This window comes from Perca fluviatilis, chromosome 20, assembly GCF_010015445.1.
Source record: "Perca fluviatilis chromosome 20, GENO_Pfluv_1.0, whole genome shotgun sequence".
Classification (NCBI taxonomy): domain Eukaryota; kingdom Metazoa; phylum Chordata; class Actinopteri; order Perciformes; family Percidae; genus Perca; species Perca fluviatilis.
The window spans coordinates 9,909,281-9,927,719 of NC_053131.1; the positions used below are offsets into that span (position 1 = coordinate 9,909,281).

At 43.0% G+C, this 18,439-nt stretch overlaps 1 protein-coding gene across 1 annotated transcript; it reads right to left on the reverse strand.

The window, feature by feature from the left end:
• Positions 1 to 1,157: 1,157 nt before the first annotated feature.
• ccdc177 (coiled-coil domain containing 177) lies at positions 1,158 to 10,475 on the reverse strand. Its single transcript, XM_039786914.1, has 3 exons — positions 9,960 to 10,475; positions 5,777 to 9,188; positions 1,158 to 1,718 (listed from the first exon to the last, which is right to left on the reverse strand). The coding sequence occupies exon 2, from the start codon at positions 9,174 to 9,176 to the stop codon at positions 6,642 to 6,644; it is 2,535 nt and encodes an 844-aa protein (XP_039642848.1). The 5' UTR covers positions 9,177 to 9,188; positions 9,960 to 10,475; the 3' UTR covers positions 1,158 to 1,718; positions 5,777 to 6,641.
• Positions 10,476 to 18,439: the final 7,964 nt, after the last annotated feature.

An 18,439-nucleotide genomic window follows, 5' to 3' on the forward strand; every position in this document is an offset into this window, starting at 1 on the left:
AATGAACAAAACAGAGGATTGAGGAAAAAAAGAGCTTAAGCTAAAATAGGAGAAATGGTCCTCATCTTTATTCAGTTCACACAGTGAGTAATGTAGAGATCCTGAACCCAAACCCACCGTTAGGATACCGTAGATGATTGTACACAGAAATCTGTAATACCTTTAACAGACATTAACTAAAGCTATTATATGTAACACCAGTTGGTTTTCAGCCCCCTCATGGATTCACTGGTTCAAAGCCCTTTTCTCCCAAACAGTTCCAGGAATTACGAGTAAGGAAGTTGGACAATTACGACGGCAATTTTCTTGATATTGCTTTAAAAAAACAAATTTATTTTCTCTTCTGAGTCCCTTATAAGTTCATCTTTCCCCTGGAAAAGTTCCTGCGGTGGACATAGCTGATAGTTCTAGAGTTTAGATTCTGGAACTGTTTGGTACTCAAGTGCAATAAGAAACAGATGGGATTAAGCCAAAGAGTAATTATGATGTTAAGAATAACAGGTTCACTCAGTAAGGTATTGTACTACAGTAACACATAACATGTCATAAATCATAATGTTTTAGTTGGCAGTGTCCGACTCTAGCCTTGTACTTTCTTATTTTCTAAAATACTACTATAATAGATTTACAGTATACGGAAACTATTTAGCAGATAGCAGAGACAATGCAAATCCATCTTGTGAAATGTTTGTTTTTATTATTCTGGTTTTGATGGTATGAACAGATTGTGTCCTTTACCTTTAAAGGTCCCATGACATGGTGCTCTTTGGATGCTTTTATATAGCCCTTAGTGGTCCCCTAATACTGTATCTGACGTCTCTCTTTCCCGAAATTCAGCTTTGGTGCAGAACTACAGCCACTAGAGCCAGTCCCACAATAAGCTTTCCTTAGGATGTGCCATTTCTGTGTCTGTGGCTATTGAGGAGGAGAGTGGGAGTGGCAAGGAGGAGAGTGGGGGTGTGGCCTTGACCAACTGCCACTTTGCTTGTTTGAAAGCCATGATGTCTCTCTCTCATGGGTGGGCCAATTTCTCTGGGCGGGCAAATCAGAGAAAGGGGAGGTAACCTTGCTCCTTATGACCTCATAAGGAGAAGATTCCAGATCGGCCCATCTGAGCTTTCATTTTCTCAAAGGCAGAGCAGGATACCCAGGGCTCGGTTTACACCTATCACCATTTCTAGCCACTGGGGGACCATAGGCAGGCTGGGGGAACACATATTAATGTTAAAAAACCTCATACAGTGAAATTTTCATGCCATGGGACCTTTAACAGATGTTTTAGAAAAACAATGAACTCACAGATGTGTGTGATAGTGACCTTGACCATTTCATTATTGCTACATCCGAAATCTGTCCTTGACAAAGCAACTCTATGTAAATAATTGAAACAAGCATTTTATGATAATGCACAAATGATAACTTACCAGAAATGATACAAAAAAGAAGCCCACATGTTGAGAGAAGTCAAGAGGGAACATATTATGGACTGAACAACATGCCTTGATGTGAATAAAGCTGTTTGAACCTTGTACATGTCATTTCATTTACATGTCATATCTGGGTTCCTTCTCAGCAGCTCAGAAGATGGCACTAGCACTAGTTTAAAAAGGAAAAGATATGTTTGTATTTCCATCTGAGCAGACTTGGGTGACGTTCAGTGTGGGAAGAAAGGAGGACCATTATAGGTTACATCTCCAGCTCTCGTTCATCACCAGGACCTGCAGGAAATGAAATAAAAGTGTGATGAATACAGTTGGGAGTCCATTTACTTAAATGAAAAAAGTCATATTATGTCAAAAAAGTGATAATGAAGCAAAAGTATAGTATTTAAATTTTTTTTAATAAAGCCATAATATAGTATGTCAAAAATTGATTAAAAAAAAGGTCATATTATAGTATGCCTAAAAACATAAATAGTATGTTGAAAAAAGTCATAAAAAAACATAGTATACTTTGTCAAAAAAAGTCATAAAGTCATGTCGAAAAAAGTTAACGCCATAGCATAGTATGTTGAAAAAAGTCATTAAAAGCCAAAGTATGTCGAAAAAAAGTGATAAAAGTCATAGTATAGTATTTTGAAAAAAAGTGATAAAAAAGCCATAGTGTAGTATGTCGAAAAGTCATGGAATAGTATCTCAAAAAAAGTCATAGTAAAGTATGTCAAAAAAGAGTGCTAAAAGTCATAGTATAGAATGGCGGAAAAAAGTCACAGTATAGTATGTCGAAAAAGTGATAAAAAAGCCATAGTATTATACAAATGAAGCCATCTAAAATTTTCCCTCCAATCTCCAGCCTACTTCCAGTCACTTCCCCCCCCCTGCATCCTGACAGTGTGTCTAAATTCCACTGACTTAATCTACCATTTATTGTACATTCAATTAATCTTTACTACACTAAAGCTATTCCCCAGAGACATCAAGTTCATTCCAAGTCAATGACGTTTATTATACAGTAGTTATAGCCCACTGTAGTAATTGTTCTCTAGTCTAGCTATTTGTTTTTAAATTAGTCTATTTGGTCATTGTAATTTAACCCTACATAAGGCCTACATTTGTTTATTTTACCTGTGCACGGTTAAAATGTCGCTCATTTCAAAGGTTAGCTATGTAAGGCAATGGCAATTTTACATACATTATAGCCAAATTAAATTATAAAATAAAAGGATGTTTTGCTGCCTTGTCATCTTTACTAGTTAATATAGACTGAGAAAAATATGAATTCACTGTGCTGCTCAAAGGCATAGCACTGGCAGCTATACTGCAACGTTTAGGGTGAAATGTCACTTGGATGTTTCTCAATAAGAGTGTCTGCATCCTTTTGTTTAGCTGATGGGCCATTGACACTTCTCCCTCAGTGCTAGCAGCAACACACAACCCCCACACACCGACCATACACTGCCAGGTAGTGTATCAAACAGCTTAAACTCTAAAAACTAAACTGGTGGTCTCAGCAGTGTAAAATGTGCTATTTTACAAAAATATTTTCACGCTGCCACCCGGTGCAGCAACTGTTCTTACGATTTACACATAGGATGAATACTGGTGGCATATATACCTTAGTGTGATTATGAATGACTGTAAGTACAAGAGAGTGAATATTGTTAAAAAGTTTGAACTGCAACTGGATTATGCAAACTGAGAATATTCCATTCTCAAATGTAGGCTACCAATATCGCGGGCACTCAGGTTCGACTCTGACACTGGAGAAAGTGGCACTCGACCACCCATGCCAAAACACTTCTTTATTAACTTCAATATTCAAATGGAAATTAATCTCAGAATGAAACAGCCCGATGTGGTGTCAGCCTAAAAACGCGTTCAAGCTGCAGAGCGGAGTTCACTTTGCGGCGAAAACAAAACCCACACAACGATCTTTTCCCTAAACTAGTCGTTTTGGTGCCAACTGGCAGCCCCGCAGGACGCTCACTATTTCTGGCTTATTCAAACGCATGGCCCCTGAAAGGGCCGTCATCTGGCGGTGCCTGTACCGGCTTGCAGTCACCTATTGACGGCGTCACGGAGCTCTGTAGCGGACAACCAGCAACTGCCGCTCGGATTGAATCGTTCAATGGACTGTTCACGATTATTATTATTATTCTACATACGTATTTCTTTGTGTAAAGAACATTTTGTCAGTTTGTCCAAGCCTGTGCCGCTGCTGCGCTGCAGATAAAATCAGCTGCTCAGATCCCCACGGATAATGACATTATTCCTTATCATTCATTTCCCTCCATATTGCTTTATTTTCGCGCAGTTCCGTTTAGCTTTCATGGCCGTAATAAGCGATCAGCTGGGGTGGTTCTGACCCACGATCTTTTCCAAACTGTAATAGTATTTTCTTTTTCCTAATCCATACCATTCATTTCCCTTAGTATTGCAGTTCTGTTGAATGACAGCTTTCATGGAGAGAACGGTTCTGTAGTAGGCTACAGGCGTGTCTCCCTCAGCTGCATCGCTACTTCCTTAAAGCATCCAAACAAACGAGCCATCTGTAGTCTATCTGGGTTTTACAAAACGCTTCAGCAGAATATTGTTTTTTTTTTTCAGCCACGGCCCGGCCAGGGACCCATCACGGACCTGCCGGGGCCCCAGCACAAAGGGACTTTTGGATGGCTTCATCTGTATGTCGAAAAAGTGATTAAAAAGTCCTAGTATAGAATGTCGACAAAAGTCATAGTATAGTATAAAAAAAAAGCCATAGTACGGTATGTCATAAAAAGGTCATAGTATAGTAAGTCGTAAAAAGGTCATAGTATGTCGAAAATAAACTTAGAATGTGAAAGTCATTCAAAAAAAGGTCATAGTCAGGTCGAAAGGCAGTCGAAAAAAAGTCAGTATAGTATGTCAAAGATAAAGTCATAATATGTCAGTGTAGTATTTCGAAAAGTCATTCAGAAAAGAATCATAGTAAAGTATGTTGAAAACAGTTCATAATACATTGCTTGAGTAAATGTACTTTGGCATTCTCTGCGACCGTACAAAAACATTGTACACTCACTGTTACACTTTTGGACTAAAAAAACAATATTATTCAGAGCATACAGAATTTTTAAAGATCAGTTATTATGATGTTTTTACAAGATACTAACTGGTGCACACCTGATTTGGATCTTAAAAATACCATCTACAAGGATTTTGAGGTGTTAAAGATCAGATGATGAGTGTCATATAAAGACGATACAAGAGCAGTTAGGCCCCTTGAAGATGAGCTGGTCTCTTGCCGTTTACTGCAAAATCAATTTAATAAATGCCGAATGTAAAATTAAAATACATTACACAATACAGATAACAAATAGGATTCTTTGATGTCATTTTTCAGTAGCTGTCAAATCTATGCAACGAGAGTGAGTTAAAATCATCCAAAAGTCGGCAAGTAATCTGCTCCTCTTACCTCTCTGATCTACTTATATTTTCTGTTTTATTTATAATTTAACTGCAGCTGAAAATGTGTGGTTTACTTAGAGGTATTTACTGCAGATTTTACTATGTTACTGCGTTCTAGTATAACCTTTTTTTTTAGATTGGCGAGCTCATCTTTTCAGACACCTTCGTAAGCACCCACAAATCTGCCGTCTCATCCCTCCAACCTTACATCACCTCCCTGTGATTATCTGGTGGCAACAGCGTGGCTCAGTCAGGGCCATAAGCCTGCCAGTCCCCTGCTGGTATAATGCTGCATGTCTGGCCTTTCTCTCAGTAGTTAGTGACATTAGGAGGTATCAGGCTGTCTGAAAATGCTCGGTCAAGTCTACCTTGTGGCCACAGGAACATTGACTGACTGTGTAGGTGAAGGTTTTAAAAAGGACTTCTGCCTGAATGAGTGACAAGGAGGAATGCTGCAGTAATGTCCCTGCCGTGGTTTTCCCGCAGAAACGACCAAAACGAGCCGCCGTGGAGCCAGCTCCCCACAGGCGGCCCCTCGTATTCCCCACACATCTCTCTGCTCAGTCGTTTGCCTTTTCGCTGCTCCATCCAGGATTTCTATTGCTACGGCAACGCCTACATCGGAGTGCAAAAACCCCATGTGTAGCTCCCTTTTCTTTTAATCTGAGAGATTGCAGGATTAGCGCAGCCAGAGGCCTTTAACGCCTGTTGTTGGCTTGCATGTTGGCTCATGAGCGGGTGCGTTTTTTTTTTTTTCTCTGTCAAGTCGGGGTCAGTGTGATCAAGGGTTGTTGCGTCGTCGTTTTTTTTTTAACTGCGAGCACTGAAAGGCAAACAGCACGTGACAAAACAGAAGGCATTGCATAACCTGCGAAAGCAATAAAAACTCGTACCTGTTGACTCAGGTCGGCAGGCGGCTGTGTTGGGAGCAGGCCGACTTTTTGGGGAATAAAAGGTGGCTGTCTCTCAGAGCGCTATTGCAATCTGACATGGAGAGGTGAGACTGAGGGAGTCCTTGAAGGGAAAAAGACAGAATCAACTGCTGCAGGAATCAACGTCCTCTGGTGCTTCATCAGCACGGGGGCTCGTGCGCACGGCCCTCCCGTGCTGCATTGTCAGCGGTTAGGTACTGACCAGTGTCCAGCCCGGAGCTTTACTTCCATGCTATATCTAGCTGTGTCACAGTGTGTGTACAAAAGCATCCCTCCTTTGCTTTGGGGGGTGGGGGGTCTAGAACCATTTGCGCTTCATTTACCCTTACAGGAGTGCTCCTGTAAAAAGCCTCTGCAGTTGTCATGGAGTTGTGCTTCCTGGTAAACAATAACTCTTTTCATTCCAGCACAGCTTTCAGTCCAGCAGCCAAGATCGAGTAGAGTAGAGGGCAAAGAGAAAGAGAGAGAGGAGGGGTTGTGTGTCTGCACAAGGCAGCTCTCTCCACACTCTAATCTAATATGAAGCCCAATGTACTTGCCTTGCAGGCTCTACTGTTCATTCAGAACAGCTGATGAAGATTGTAGCCTCATTATATCCACGGTACAAAACCATTTGGTTTGCTTTGAAAGGATCTATAATTAAAAACGGATGGTCAAAAATGTAAACGAATCAGCTGATGGGTGAAGATATGTAAGGGGGAAAAAAAAAAAGCACTGTGGCTCTTTATGGGAAGGAGGGTAAAGCTGTTGAGTGATGAGGGCCATAATGAAGGCGAGAGCCAAGCACATGACCGGAAGTGCGCGGTTCAAAACGAAGCCCGTGAGTTTATTTCTCGTTCAGGCTGGCCTTGAGTTGAGCCTCGAGGGCCATTTTATCAAACGTGCGCATGTTGGTCTCCTCCCGCACTTTGTCTCGTACGTGAAAAGAGGCTTGGGCCACCGAGCGAGCGCTCTCCAGCACCGCCCGCTTTTCCTTGAAGATCTGCTCGCTCTTCTCCAGCTTCCTCTCGATGGACTGCAGCAGCTCCAGGCGCCTCTGCTTCTCCTCCTCTTCCACTCGCTGCCTGTTGAGCTTCTGCAGTTTCTCCTTCTCCTGCCGGCTCTGGACGGCCCGCTGGGCCTTCTCTTTGGCCCTCTCCTCGGCCACCAGAGCCGCCTGCTGGGCTCGTTTCTCCGCCTCCTTCGCGCGAGCCTCCAGGAGCTGCTGCTGCTGCCTCTCGCGCTTCTCCGCCGCTTTGCGCGCTTTCTGGATCTGCTTCTCCTCGCGCTTGGCCTTTTCCTTCAGCTCCTGCCCCCGGCGCTCGACTATCTGCTCGTAATTCTCCAGGGAGCGGCTGAGCTTCTCCTCCGCGGCCCTCCGGGCCTCCTCCCTCTCCTCCTGCTCTCTGCGGGCGATCTCCTGGATCAGGGCCGCGTGGCGTCTCTTCTCCGCCTTGTTCAGACCCCGCCTCTCCTCCTGGCTCTGGTGCTCCTTCTCTTGCCTCTTCAGCTCGGCCATGGTGAGTTTCTCCTTCAGCAGCAGCCTCTCCTGCTCCAGCATGGCCGCCCTCTCCTCCTCCAGGGCCTTCAGGTTCTGCTCCTGCAGGGCTTTCTTGTGCTTCTCCTCTCGCGCCGCCTGCTGCAACCTCAGCAGGCGGTTGCGCTCCTGCTGCTCCGAGAGCTCCCTCCACCGCTCCTCGCTTTCCTCAGCCTGCCGCATTCTGGCGGCCGTCGACTGCCGCTCCTGCTGGCTGAGTCTTCGCTGGCGCGTCGTCACCTTGGTCTGCCACACCCGCTGGCACTGAAGCACCGCGCGCTGCTTCTCCCGGTCCTCCTGTTCCCGACGTAGCTCGTCCATTCGGCGCTCGCTGTCCCACTGCAGGTGAGCCACGTAGCGAGTCTGACTCATGATGTCTTCCTCCTGGTATCTGGCGAGCATCAGCGCCGCGATCTTGCGGTCGCGCTCGGACACGGCCTTCAGGCCCCGCCGCTTCACCTCCTTCACTATGCGCTCGACCTTCTGCGTCGTCTGAAGGGAGTGGCTCAGGTCGCCGAGGCTGAGGCTGCGGCCCATCAGGGAGTTGAAAGTGGCCATGGTGCGAGCTCGAGGACTGGAGGATTTGGCCCAGTGATCTCGTGGACCGTCCCAGCTGTACGAAGAGGAAGCACCAGACTCTGACGAGGTGCATGTAGTAGTAGTTGTGGTGGTGGAGGTGGAAGAGCAGACGGGATCCTTCCTCCGCTGCAAGGACTCCAGCGAATGGCTTTTTCCTTGCACCTTGGAGTGAAGGCCGAGATGTCCATTGTGCTGAGAGAACTGTGCTCCTGTAATGCCATTCAGAGGCGTCCCAGAGCTCTTAACTGCAGGCTTTGTCCCTGATGACGCTAATGTAGAGTTGGCTCTGGGGAAGGAGGGGGGTTTTGGTGTCGATCTGGGGAAAGTGTTTGAAGATTTACCGCCTGAGGACTTCCTCACTACCGGTGGAGGGCCCGACGAGAGCGGCCGTGTGGTCTTTGATTGCTCAGATGGGGAGGACAAAGGATGCTTGGCCGATCCTTGGAAACCACCCTTGGAGGATGGTGTAGAGGTTGTGGAAGCAGATTTTGAGGACTGAGATTTAGGGGAGCTACTGGAGCTGGGAGCTTTAGATAAAAGAGCTGTGCCTGTTTTAGAGGTTGGACCTGGTGCCGTGGCTCTAGAGGACGCTCCGAAATCAGGGGCTGCGCTGGAGGTCACCGGCCCAGATTTAGGAGGCTGAGCGGAGCCAGGGGAGGCTTTGTGCTGCTGCTGCTGCTGCTCCGCAGAGGAGGGTGACGCACTGCTGCCGGTATTGACCGTCGCCTGCAGGATCCTTCTTTTTTCATCTCGGACGATCCTCTCCCTCTCCTCCCTGCACTGCCTGAGTTTGGCGTGCCTGTCCTTCTCGTAGACTTCAAACAGTCCTGTCGCAACGCGCATGGAGCGGCCGGGAGCCTCCCGGGCAAAGTCGGCCAGCGGACGGGGCAGGAGCTCTACGGGTTTGACCCCACATCGAGCACACGCCTCCAGAGAATGAGGGCTCGTCAACACGTAGCGGCTACCCTCCGCGGCTGGTGAGTCAAAATTGTACAGGTTCAGGTGCAATTTTGGTGACGGAGCTCTGTCGGTCTGAGTCTGTGGTTGCTCAGGTGGGGCGTCTGGCCCCGCCGGGGATGCGGCGTGGCAGGGGCTCGGCTCAGGACTGCGGGAGGGCGGCGTCTCGAATCCGGCATCCCCATCCTCCTCTGTCGTCGCACCCTCGGCCTGTTCTGGCAGTCGAGGTACTTCAGTGGCCACGGCTGACGTGTCGAGGTGCGGGCCCTTGCACTTGTTCTGCTCCTCAGCCTCCGAGGGGTCGACCATAGTTGGCTAATGCTGCAGGTAGAGAAGATGGGGGCAGGAGTCGATGGAGGGAGATATGTGAGGGGATGTGGATGAAATAGTTGGAAGAGGTTTCGATTAGAGGATTATAGCATTCAGTCCACAGCTTAAGAGAGATGCAGTGTGCGGGGGAGGGTCATAACGTAGGTTCAGAGATGCACGCATGCATGAACACATATTCATGCACTGATTTATACACCAGATGAGACATTTCCCCTTCAGGGAACTGACATGCCGACAAAGAAAAGAAGAAAAAAAAAACACCAGAGTCCTTTAATAGAGAGTCTATTTTTGGCAGAGTTACTAGGCTGAGAGAATTTGATTACTCATAGCAATATTTTTCCACTCTACATCGCTTCAATAAATCTAAGAATACCTTTGAAATTAAACCAGGACCTGCAACATGTATATTCTTAACCAGTTGATAGTGAAAGCTGGATTTAAAACAAGAGATTCTAGCTGGTAAACAATCACTGGACAAATCTACTAAAGCTCTCTGTTCACCATCATAAGGACCTACAAACAGTACAGGCCTAGACATTTCTGTATCAGCAGCACAAGGGCAGGACATAATCTGCCCTTTCACATTAAAAACGACTCAGGGTCAAATTCTCAAGAAATATTCTGTTAGACATGTTGAATTGTATTAGATGTGTTCAGCTGGTGTTTACTGTTGTGTTACAAAGTGTATATTTGCTGCTGTTTCATCCCGTGGTTTGGTTGCATTTCATGCGGTGTTGTTGCACCACACAAACATCCACTGACCTGCCAGTTTGTAAAAGGTTTTCTAAACCGCTGCTGTGTTCCCCTTTAATCCGTCCAGTGTCCCTTATTGCTCCCTGCATAATAATATCAGGTTCCAAGGGGAAAGGCTGCGGCCGTCGACCCAACGATGGAGCTTCACATCGTCGCAGCCTCCCGCGACGCGACAGCGACACGCAGCCTTTTTTCACAGCCTGTCGGTCCACCGAGCAGCGGGGAGCAGCGCTCAATCTGTGCTCTGCGAGATCACAAAGAAATACTACTAAACCGTCCGCAGTGTGAAATGTAGTATCTCCTGACAATCCCCTATCCGGCTCCCTCTGAGTCTCGATCCTCCCTTGGCAAAAGTGCACGCCGTAAACATCCGCGGTCTCCACCTGCTATTCAGCAGCATCCCTCCATCTCAGCCTCCTTAGCTCCGCCTGCCTGTGGCAATATGCTAAAAATACGGTATGCACGCTGCATTTAACCAAGCGCTCATACGCTCAAATGGCAATGGCTTTTAACACGTAGTCGAACAACAGTGGCCTAATGGGGTCGACTGTGGTTAGCCTCGAGCAATGTTGATTCACCAAAGCGATATATACATCCTTAAAAATGTCTTCTTCTTTTTTTTTTATTTTTTATTTTTTTTTTAAATAATGTTAATCCGTTTTCTAAAACATTTACCGCTTGATTTATTCTTCCAAGTTGCCTAATACACAAATCTGTAAACAACAAAATGTAAAAGACATTGTTTGGAAGTCGAATCTATAAATAGATTTTTAATGCGCATGTTTAATCTGTGCAGGATGGTCCATCAAAAGTCAAAATCACCGCATGTAACAGCTGCCATCTGCCACCATGGGTGTGTGGGAAATGAATTAGACTGTAATTACTCAAAACAGCCGCTAGGGGGCACTATCATATAATAGATTCATGCTTTGAGTTTCTCGGCAGACAAAGGAGGGCCAGCAGCCAATCAGCATCATCGCGTCAGGGTGCAAGAAGTATTCAGGTTATTATTATAAAATATATAATATAAATATATATAAATACCTGACTGTGGAAATAAAGTAAAAGTCCTGCATTGAAAATGTTACTTAAATGCTTATTGTTATGAGCAGCAAAATGTAGTGAAGGTATCAAAATAAAAGTACTTATATTGCTGAAACAAATTGTGCTTTGCAATTTTATATGGTATAATTGGATTATTCTGACTGATGTATTCATCTGGAATTAGCATTTTACTGTAGTTTAAGAGGTGGAGGGGTTATACTTTTATAAAGCCTACTGTTGGGTAATTCTTATATATTTTACGTAAACTAAAAAAAAAATACAGTGAATAATCTTTAAATTGTCATGCCGAGCAGGAGCAGATTGCGGGATCTTACTTTTTTTTAAGTCTAATATATTTTATGTACAAAACATGATTATCATCGTTATCACGTTGTAGTTTAATCTTACACTCTACAGCTAACGAACAAATGTAGAGGAGCAACATTATACATAGCAGCAACAGGAAATACTCGAGGAAAGTACAATTAGGCCTACCCCAGATTTGTACCTCGGTACAGTATTTAGGTAAGTAAGTAAATTTACTTAGTTACATTCCACCACTGGAGATTATAGGAGTTGAACTACAACAGGTTTTATTACTAAATGCAACATGCTGTATGTCTGTAAGGAGGCTATTACCTTATTTGATAAAATATAAAAACAGACATAGGTATCTACATTTCTAAATGTCTCAATTTCTCAATTTTTGATTCTACTTATATTATAGTTTCACTTTCACATTTTTTTTTTATTGTTATAGACAATCTATAATTATATCTATTAAGTCTCTTAACTAATATATGTAATGTGGTGACATTAGTTTCACACAAAAAAAGCAGTTTCAGCCTAGAGCTGGGCAATATATCGATATCGTGATATGAGACTAGATATCGTCTTAAATTTTGGATATCGTAATATGGCATAAGTGTTCTCTTTTCCTGGTCTTAAAGGCTGCATTACAGTAGAGTGATGTCATTTTCTGAACTTACCAGACTGTTGTAACTGTTCTATTATCTGCGCTTACCCACTTAGTCATTATATCCACATTACTGATGATTATTTATCAAAAATCTCATTGTGTAAATATTTTGTGAAAGCACCGATAGTCAACACTACAATATAGTTGCGGTATCGATATTGAGGTATTTGGTCAAACATATCGTGATATTTGATTTTCTCCATATCGCCCAGCCCTATTTCAGCCAGCAGTAAAGTGTACTTCTAAATAATGTGTGTTGGGGCACCCTTATAGCTCAGATGGTAGAGCGGGCGCCCATATATAGAGGTTTACTCCTCGACGCAGCAGGCCCGGGTTCAACTCTGACCTGCGGCCCTTTGCTGCACTCCCCCTCTCTCTCCCCTTTCATTTCTTTAGCTTTCCTGTCAATAAAGGCCTAAAAATGCCCACAAAAATAATAATAATAGAAATAATGTGTGTTGATTTAAGTTACAAATCAATTCATAGTTGACAGCACCCATCGTAGTCATTGTATGTGGAGTTTGTATGTTTTCTGCATGTTGGGCCTTTTGGACTGATGACCAGGTGGAGGTAATAAAAATAATCGTGGCTGAATTCCATTTAGCTGCTCCAGTTTCAGGGTTCTGGTATTGTGCATGCTGGCTCACTGTCATGACTTACTGGGACACTTGAATAGAACAGAGGCAAAATGAATGTTATTAGCAACACCTACGGTTTTCCAACAATGACAAGTCAAAATGTGTGCTGTGAAAAAGCAGCCTATAGATTGCATATGATTATCTGTTTATCTATCCCGCACAAGTAGACTCAGGAAGACTTTCTTCCCTGAGGCTGTGACCCTGCTAAACTCTAACCCTCCACTCTAAAATTCCACACCATGCACTATACTGCACTGCTCAATACTTTATTGGTCAGTTTTTTTACTCGTCAGTTATGTACTATTCATATTTGCACTATCTCAAAAACGTCACTGTTTAACTATGTTCTGTACATATATCATCCAACTGTACATTTGTTGATGTTTATACATACTTCCTCTATATTTGCAGTCCCTACTGTCGACATTTTAATATATTCACTGCAATACTTACTCCTGCACTCACACTCTCTCTCTCTCTCTCTCTCTCTCTCTCTCTCTTATCTCTCTTTTTTTTATATATATATATATATATATATATATATATATATATATATATATATATCACTATATTCTTGCACTCTGGTTAGATGCTAACTGCATTTCATTAGCTTTGCTTAATGACAATAAAAAATGGAATTAAAAGTGTACAGTAACCTACACAAGGTGTGTTCTCATCGCATGGTAGCATTTGACTTTACGACTCCTTATTTAGCATTTATAAGCAGTATATAAACATGAATATTAATTACACTATAATGTACAGTAGTTGTAAGCAAATATAAGAGTTGTATAGTAATGTACAGTATTCGTTAACAATTACAACTTCTCTTTTGAAGACATTTATATTATCACAACTGTGTTTTACTATGTTGTCATTCATTATCTGATATGCACCAGCCTCCACGTACAGGTGCCCAGGACAAATACACTAATTAACACTTCATATTTGCTAACAAATACATCATAGTGTGTAATAAATCATTTAGTAAATGTATAGGAGGACTTGAAGTAAAGTCTTGTCGATTTCTTTAAGTCTAAATACAGTTTTCTATTTTGTATGAAATGATTCCGATTCTCTAGTCTTGATCAAGGACAGTACATTAACAAGATAACTGCCTCACATGGAGGTCCCTCACCTTCTGCTCTCTGTGTGTTGCTGTTCTCAAACTCTGTTCGTTTCAGGAAATCACAACACACTTTGAGCTAAGTAATTGTTTATTTCTTACACTGCACTGTAACTTTTATTCTTGTATTTTACATCAGTCTTATTGTATATATTATATTACTGCATTGTATTTTAGCTTAAATAGTTTTTTAACTGCTCTTTATTGTTAGCCTGGATAAACCCTGACGAACTTCCGGCAAATTTTAGATGAAGTCAGTCTGGCGAAGAGCCCATTCAAACCCATTTCCAATGTCCCCAAAATCGAGGCACCAATCACAACTGCTGAGGCGGGCTTTACACCAATCACAACCGCTTAGGCGGGCTTTACACCAATCACAACCATTGAGGCGGGCTTTACACCAATCACAACCGTTGAGGCGGGCTTTACACCAATTACAACCGTTGAGGCGGGCTTTACACCAATTACAACCGTTGAGGCGGGCTTTACGCAATGATGATAGCGCAGCGACGGCGAGCAGCTTTTTGTTTACATTCAACATGACGGCCACCGAAGCGCAGCGTCACCCAGATCGTTCGTCTGATTGGTTGAAGGACTATCCAATTGCGCCCAGAGGCATTTGAGCGCATCCGTTGGTGACGCCCCTTTGGAAATGAACTGTCAATGAACCTTTCCCAGACCCACTCTCAGTTACAACTGAGAAGGGTCTGGTGTCAACCAGGCTACTTTAATGTTTTATGTAAAGCACTTTGAATTGCCTTGTCGCTGAAATGTGCTATACAAATAAAGCTGCCTTGTCTTGCCTAACCAGTGTATCACCGTGTGTACTTCGTCCACAGCAAACCCACCAATCGGTCCCAAAACGTCCTAGTTAGAGAGGAAATGCCATAAACATGTTCTTTGTAAATCTTTACAACCATTCCCCGAAAGAACCAAGCAGGCCTGCCTTGTTGCACGATCCTAACTTTCTTCCAAACTTGCCATTTTTCAGCGTGTAGCCTGCTAGCTGGAAGTTTTTTTGTAGTTTCTCGAAGATAACGGAGTTTGACAACGGCAACACACAGAGAGCAGAAGGTGAGGGCCATCATGTCAGACAATTATCCTGGAAATGTACAGTCGTTGATCCAGACTACTGCTGCTGTAACAGCAACAACAACTCCTACAGTGCCACTACTACTACTACTGTTGATGCAGCTATTATTAGTAGCAGAGTTGGTAGTAGCAGTAAACAATAACCATTCTAACTGCAGGTACCAAGAATGACAGAAGAAGTAAAACATATTGGTACTAGTCTCTGTTGTGTATTTGTGCGACTATGTTCTTTCTATTACACGAATGAATGTAGTGTATTCACTGAAAGCCAATCCATTGAGACAGACTGGTCTGGTTGGGTCCAGTCGGAGCGGTTGAATCAGGATTAGATAACTCTGGGTGGAAACTACACAGATGATGACCCACTAAACTTCTGACCCGGTGTGAGGAACAGTGCGAGTTTAATTGGCCCCGCCCGTGAGCCGTATCAGGAGGACAGCGGGTAACAAGTGACAACAGGGAACGTGCTGGCTGGCTTGTTAACCGGGGGCATGGGTTGTGGGAGGGGGCGGAGGGTAGCGGGGCATGGTGTGGGCGCTGCACAGTTCACTGGTGCAGGGGTATGCTCCACAGAATTTTGGTGTTTTTGTTTTTGGTAGGGCATGCTCCCCACCACCAAAGCTGGACTGGGGGTTCATCGAGAGGTGAGCCGCTCTGTGCAGTCGTGGAGACCACTGCAGTGCCCAGCTGGTGGGGAGGGCCCGGAGCACTCCCTTTTCTACTAGGTTTGTAGTGGGAAGCAGTCGACAGAATTAGGGGTTTTGGCACCTAAGTATGAGGACATAAAGTCAGATTCATTTATATGTAGTAGTATATAGTATAATGTGTGTGCAGGAATTGAACTAGAACTGTAACTACATTTTAAAGCCAAATATGCAGTTTATTTGACGGAGAATCGTTCAATATTTTGCTAATTAAAGCTAATCTAGAGGCTTATTTAAACTATACAATCAATGTGAAGTTAAATTACCGAAGCTTTAACATGACAAATCGCACTCGCCCTATTCTCGAACCTCATCGTGCAGCAACCAACATATTACAGTGTAAACTGTTAAAAAGTTAACATTTTACTTTATTATTTTACAAAACAGGGGGCACTCTCAAATATAAACCCTAATGGAAAATGACTGCAATCGATCACAAAATCAAGCACTCAGTTAATTAGTAAATCATTTTAGAAAGCAGTGTAACTATTAAATGAAATGTTTATGCACTGCTGTTTTAGTTGATTGTTTTGTCAATGTTTTGTTAATGACTTATATTTGAACATATTCATCAAAGAATACATTTCAGAGGCAGATGTACTTTTTACCTCACTACATTTATTTGATAATTTTAGTTATTATACAGATTTAGATTAATAATACAAAATATTAACTAATAAATCAATGCATTATTATAAAAATAAGAATGTATTGACCCCTTGGAGAAATTCACAAGTCAACCATTCTAAAAAATAAACCCAACCTTTACCATCTGCAACATTAAATTGATGTAAATATTGATGCAGCAAAAACTATAATCCAATAATAATGGATTATAGTAATACATAAATGGTCCTGAAATGGGCCATTCTGCATAATGAGTTCCTTTAATCTTAGTACTTTAAATATAATATATGTAATATATTTAGTGTATTTAATCCAAAAATGACCACAATATGTCATCAGATATTAAGGAAGCATGCTAAGTTGAAATACTACCTTTTCTGACAACAATGCTAATGTCAGTATTTCTTCTTTTTGAAATTTACGTTCCGTGACAGAATTTCTGTTTGTGTTTTGGCCTGTGTGTTGTTATCAACTGCCCAGTTTGACAGCTGGCCGGGATGCCAGATATACCTGTAGAAACGTAAACCCAGATAGATGCTACCTGACCTAAAAGACCTTGGCATGTTTCTATAAGTTAGACAGTTAGACTTAGAGCCCAAAAAGGATGCCGAGTTGGCTAATTTCCTCCTGAACAGGTAAGCATTAGCTTCATGCTAATTTATCACGGCTACAAGGGACGGTCATTTTATGTAATTTCAACATTGAATTATACAGGGTACTCAAGTTGGTTACTCGCAAAAACACACAAAAGACACAGCCAGTGAAGTGATCCTGACCGGTCCTGGCTAAAGGCGCCATGCTAACAGGCAATAACTGCTAAGGTTACCGGAGGACCGGGCAAGCGGACAACGGCCCAACCACCGTGACAGACCTATGACATAAAGCGCAAGTTTGACTTCCTCATAATGGAAACATGCTGGTTAACTTTGGCAACCATGTAGCCTGTTCATCGGTCGTAGCTGACAAATGGTGAGTCATTTTAAGCCGAGAAAGTGTGTCTGTCAGTCGGGTAGAGAGGTCGGCGAGGCGGTGGCGTTATAGCGGTTGTTGCGGTAATTCTAAGCCGAGAAAGTGTGTCTGTCATTCGGGTACAGAGCTCCGCATGAGCACAGGCTTTTATGACTGTACTGTATAGCCAACATCTAACGTTAGCTACTCCGCTGTGCTGTGGAGTAATGTCTGGCTATGTGCGACTAGCGACTAGCAACATTGTTGTGGATGCTGCGTTTTCAGCCTGGTAACCCCCATGAACTTCGAGTCTGGGGAGGAGGGGCTGGGGGAAATGACTCTCCAGTATTTTGAATTTGATCTGCAGTAACTATTTCAAACGCCAGCTGTCAGTATTACATATTGCACCTTTAAGTATATTTTGAAGCTGTAAACGTTTAGCATTTTCACCGCCGTGACTTGTAAGAGTATTTCTACACTACTTAGTTGATACTTTTACTTACAGTAAGTGAAAGATCTGAGTACTTCTTCCACCACTGACTAAATACATAAAATGTTAAAAGAAAACATACGCCTAGAAACAGAGAAATAGACGATTAAAGTGTAAAAAGTCCAGTGCTTGGATAGGTAAGTCAGTCTGCTGACGCAGGTAAGCATTTTGCTCCTGTGCACAACATAACCAAGTACAAAACTGATTCTAGATCAGCTCTCTCATTGGAAAATCTGCTGGAGTACTGGAAGATCCAGCAGCATATGATTGATGAAGAAGTCTTAAGTTAGAATAACAGAGTGAAGGCAGAATCAGTGCAGTTAAGAGGATCTATGTGCCGTTCACTCCACTGATGGAATCCTTTTTTTACACAGAGGCAACAAATGAATCCAGCCAAGAGATTACAGACAGACAGAAAGTCAGGGAACTCGGACAATAACCACTTTTGGCTACATGACTCAGCAGCTCCAGCTAAGATGAATTCACCCATTTCATTTCTCTTCAAGAGGCAGATTTTTTTTTTAGCTCTAAATGTGTGCTGAACGTTGACAAGTGTGGATAAAGTCATGGCAAACTCTTTTACAGACCTGGAAATAAAGAGGATACAGTTGGTCTCAGTACATTTCATCCTCTCCAGAGGGCTACTGATTTTCCACATTATTATATTTTACTACTATTGTGGATCGTGCCAAGAGGACACTGTAGGGGTGTTGGCTCGGAGCGGAACATTTTTAGTGAGTGTATAATGCTGTTCAGACAAGTTCAGTGAACCAAATGTAATAATATGCTCTGGTGAGACTTCTACAAGTCACTTTCTACAAAACTGCTATCCAAAGAGAGA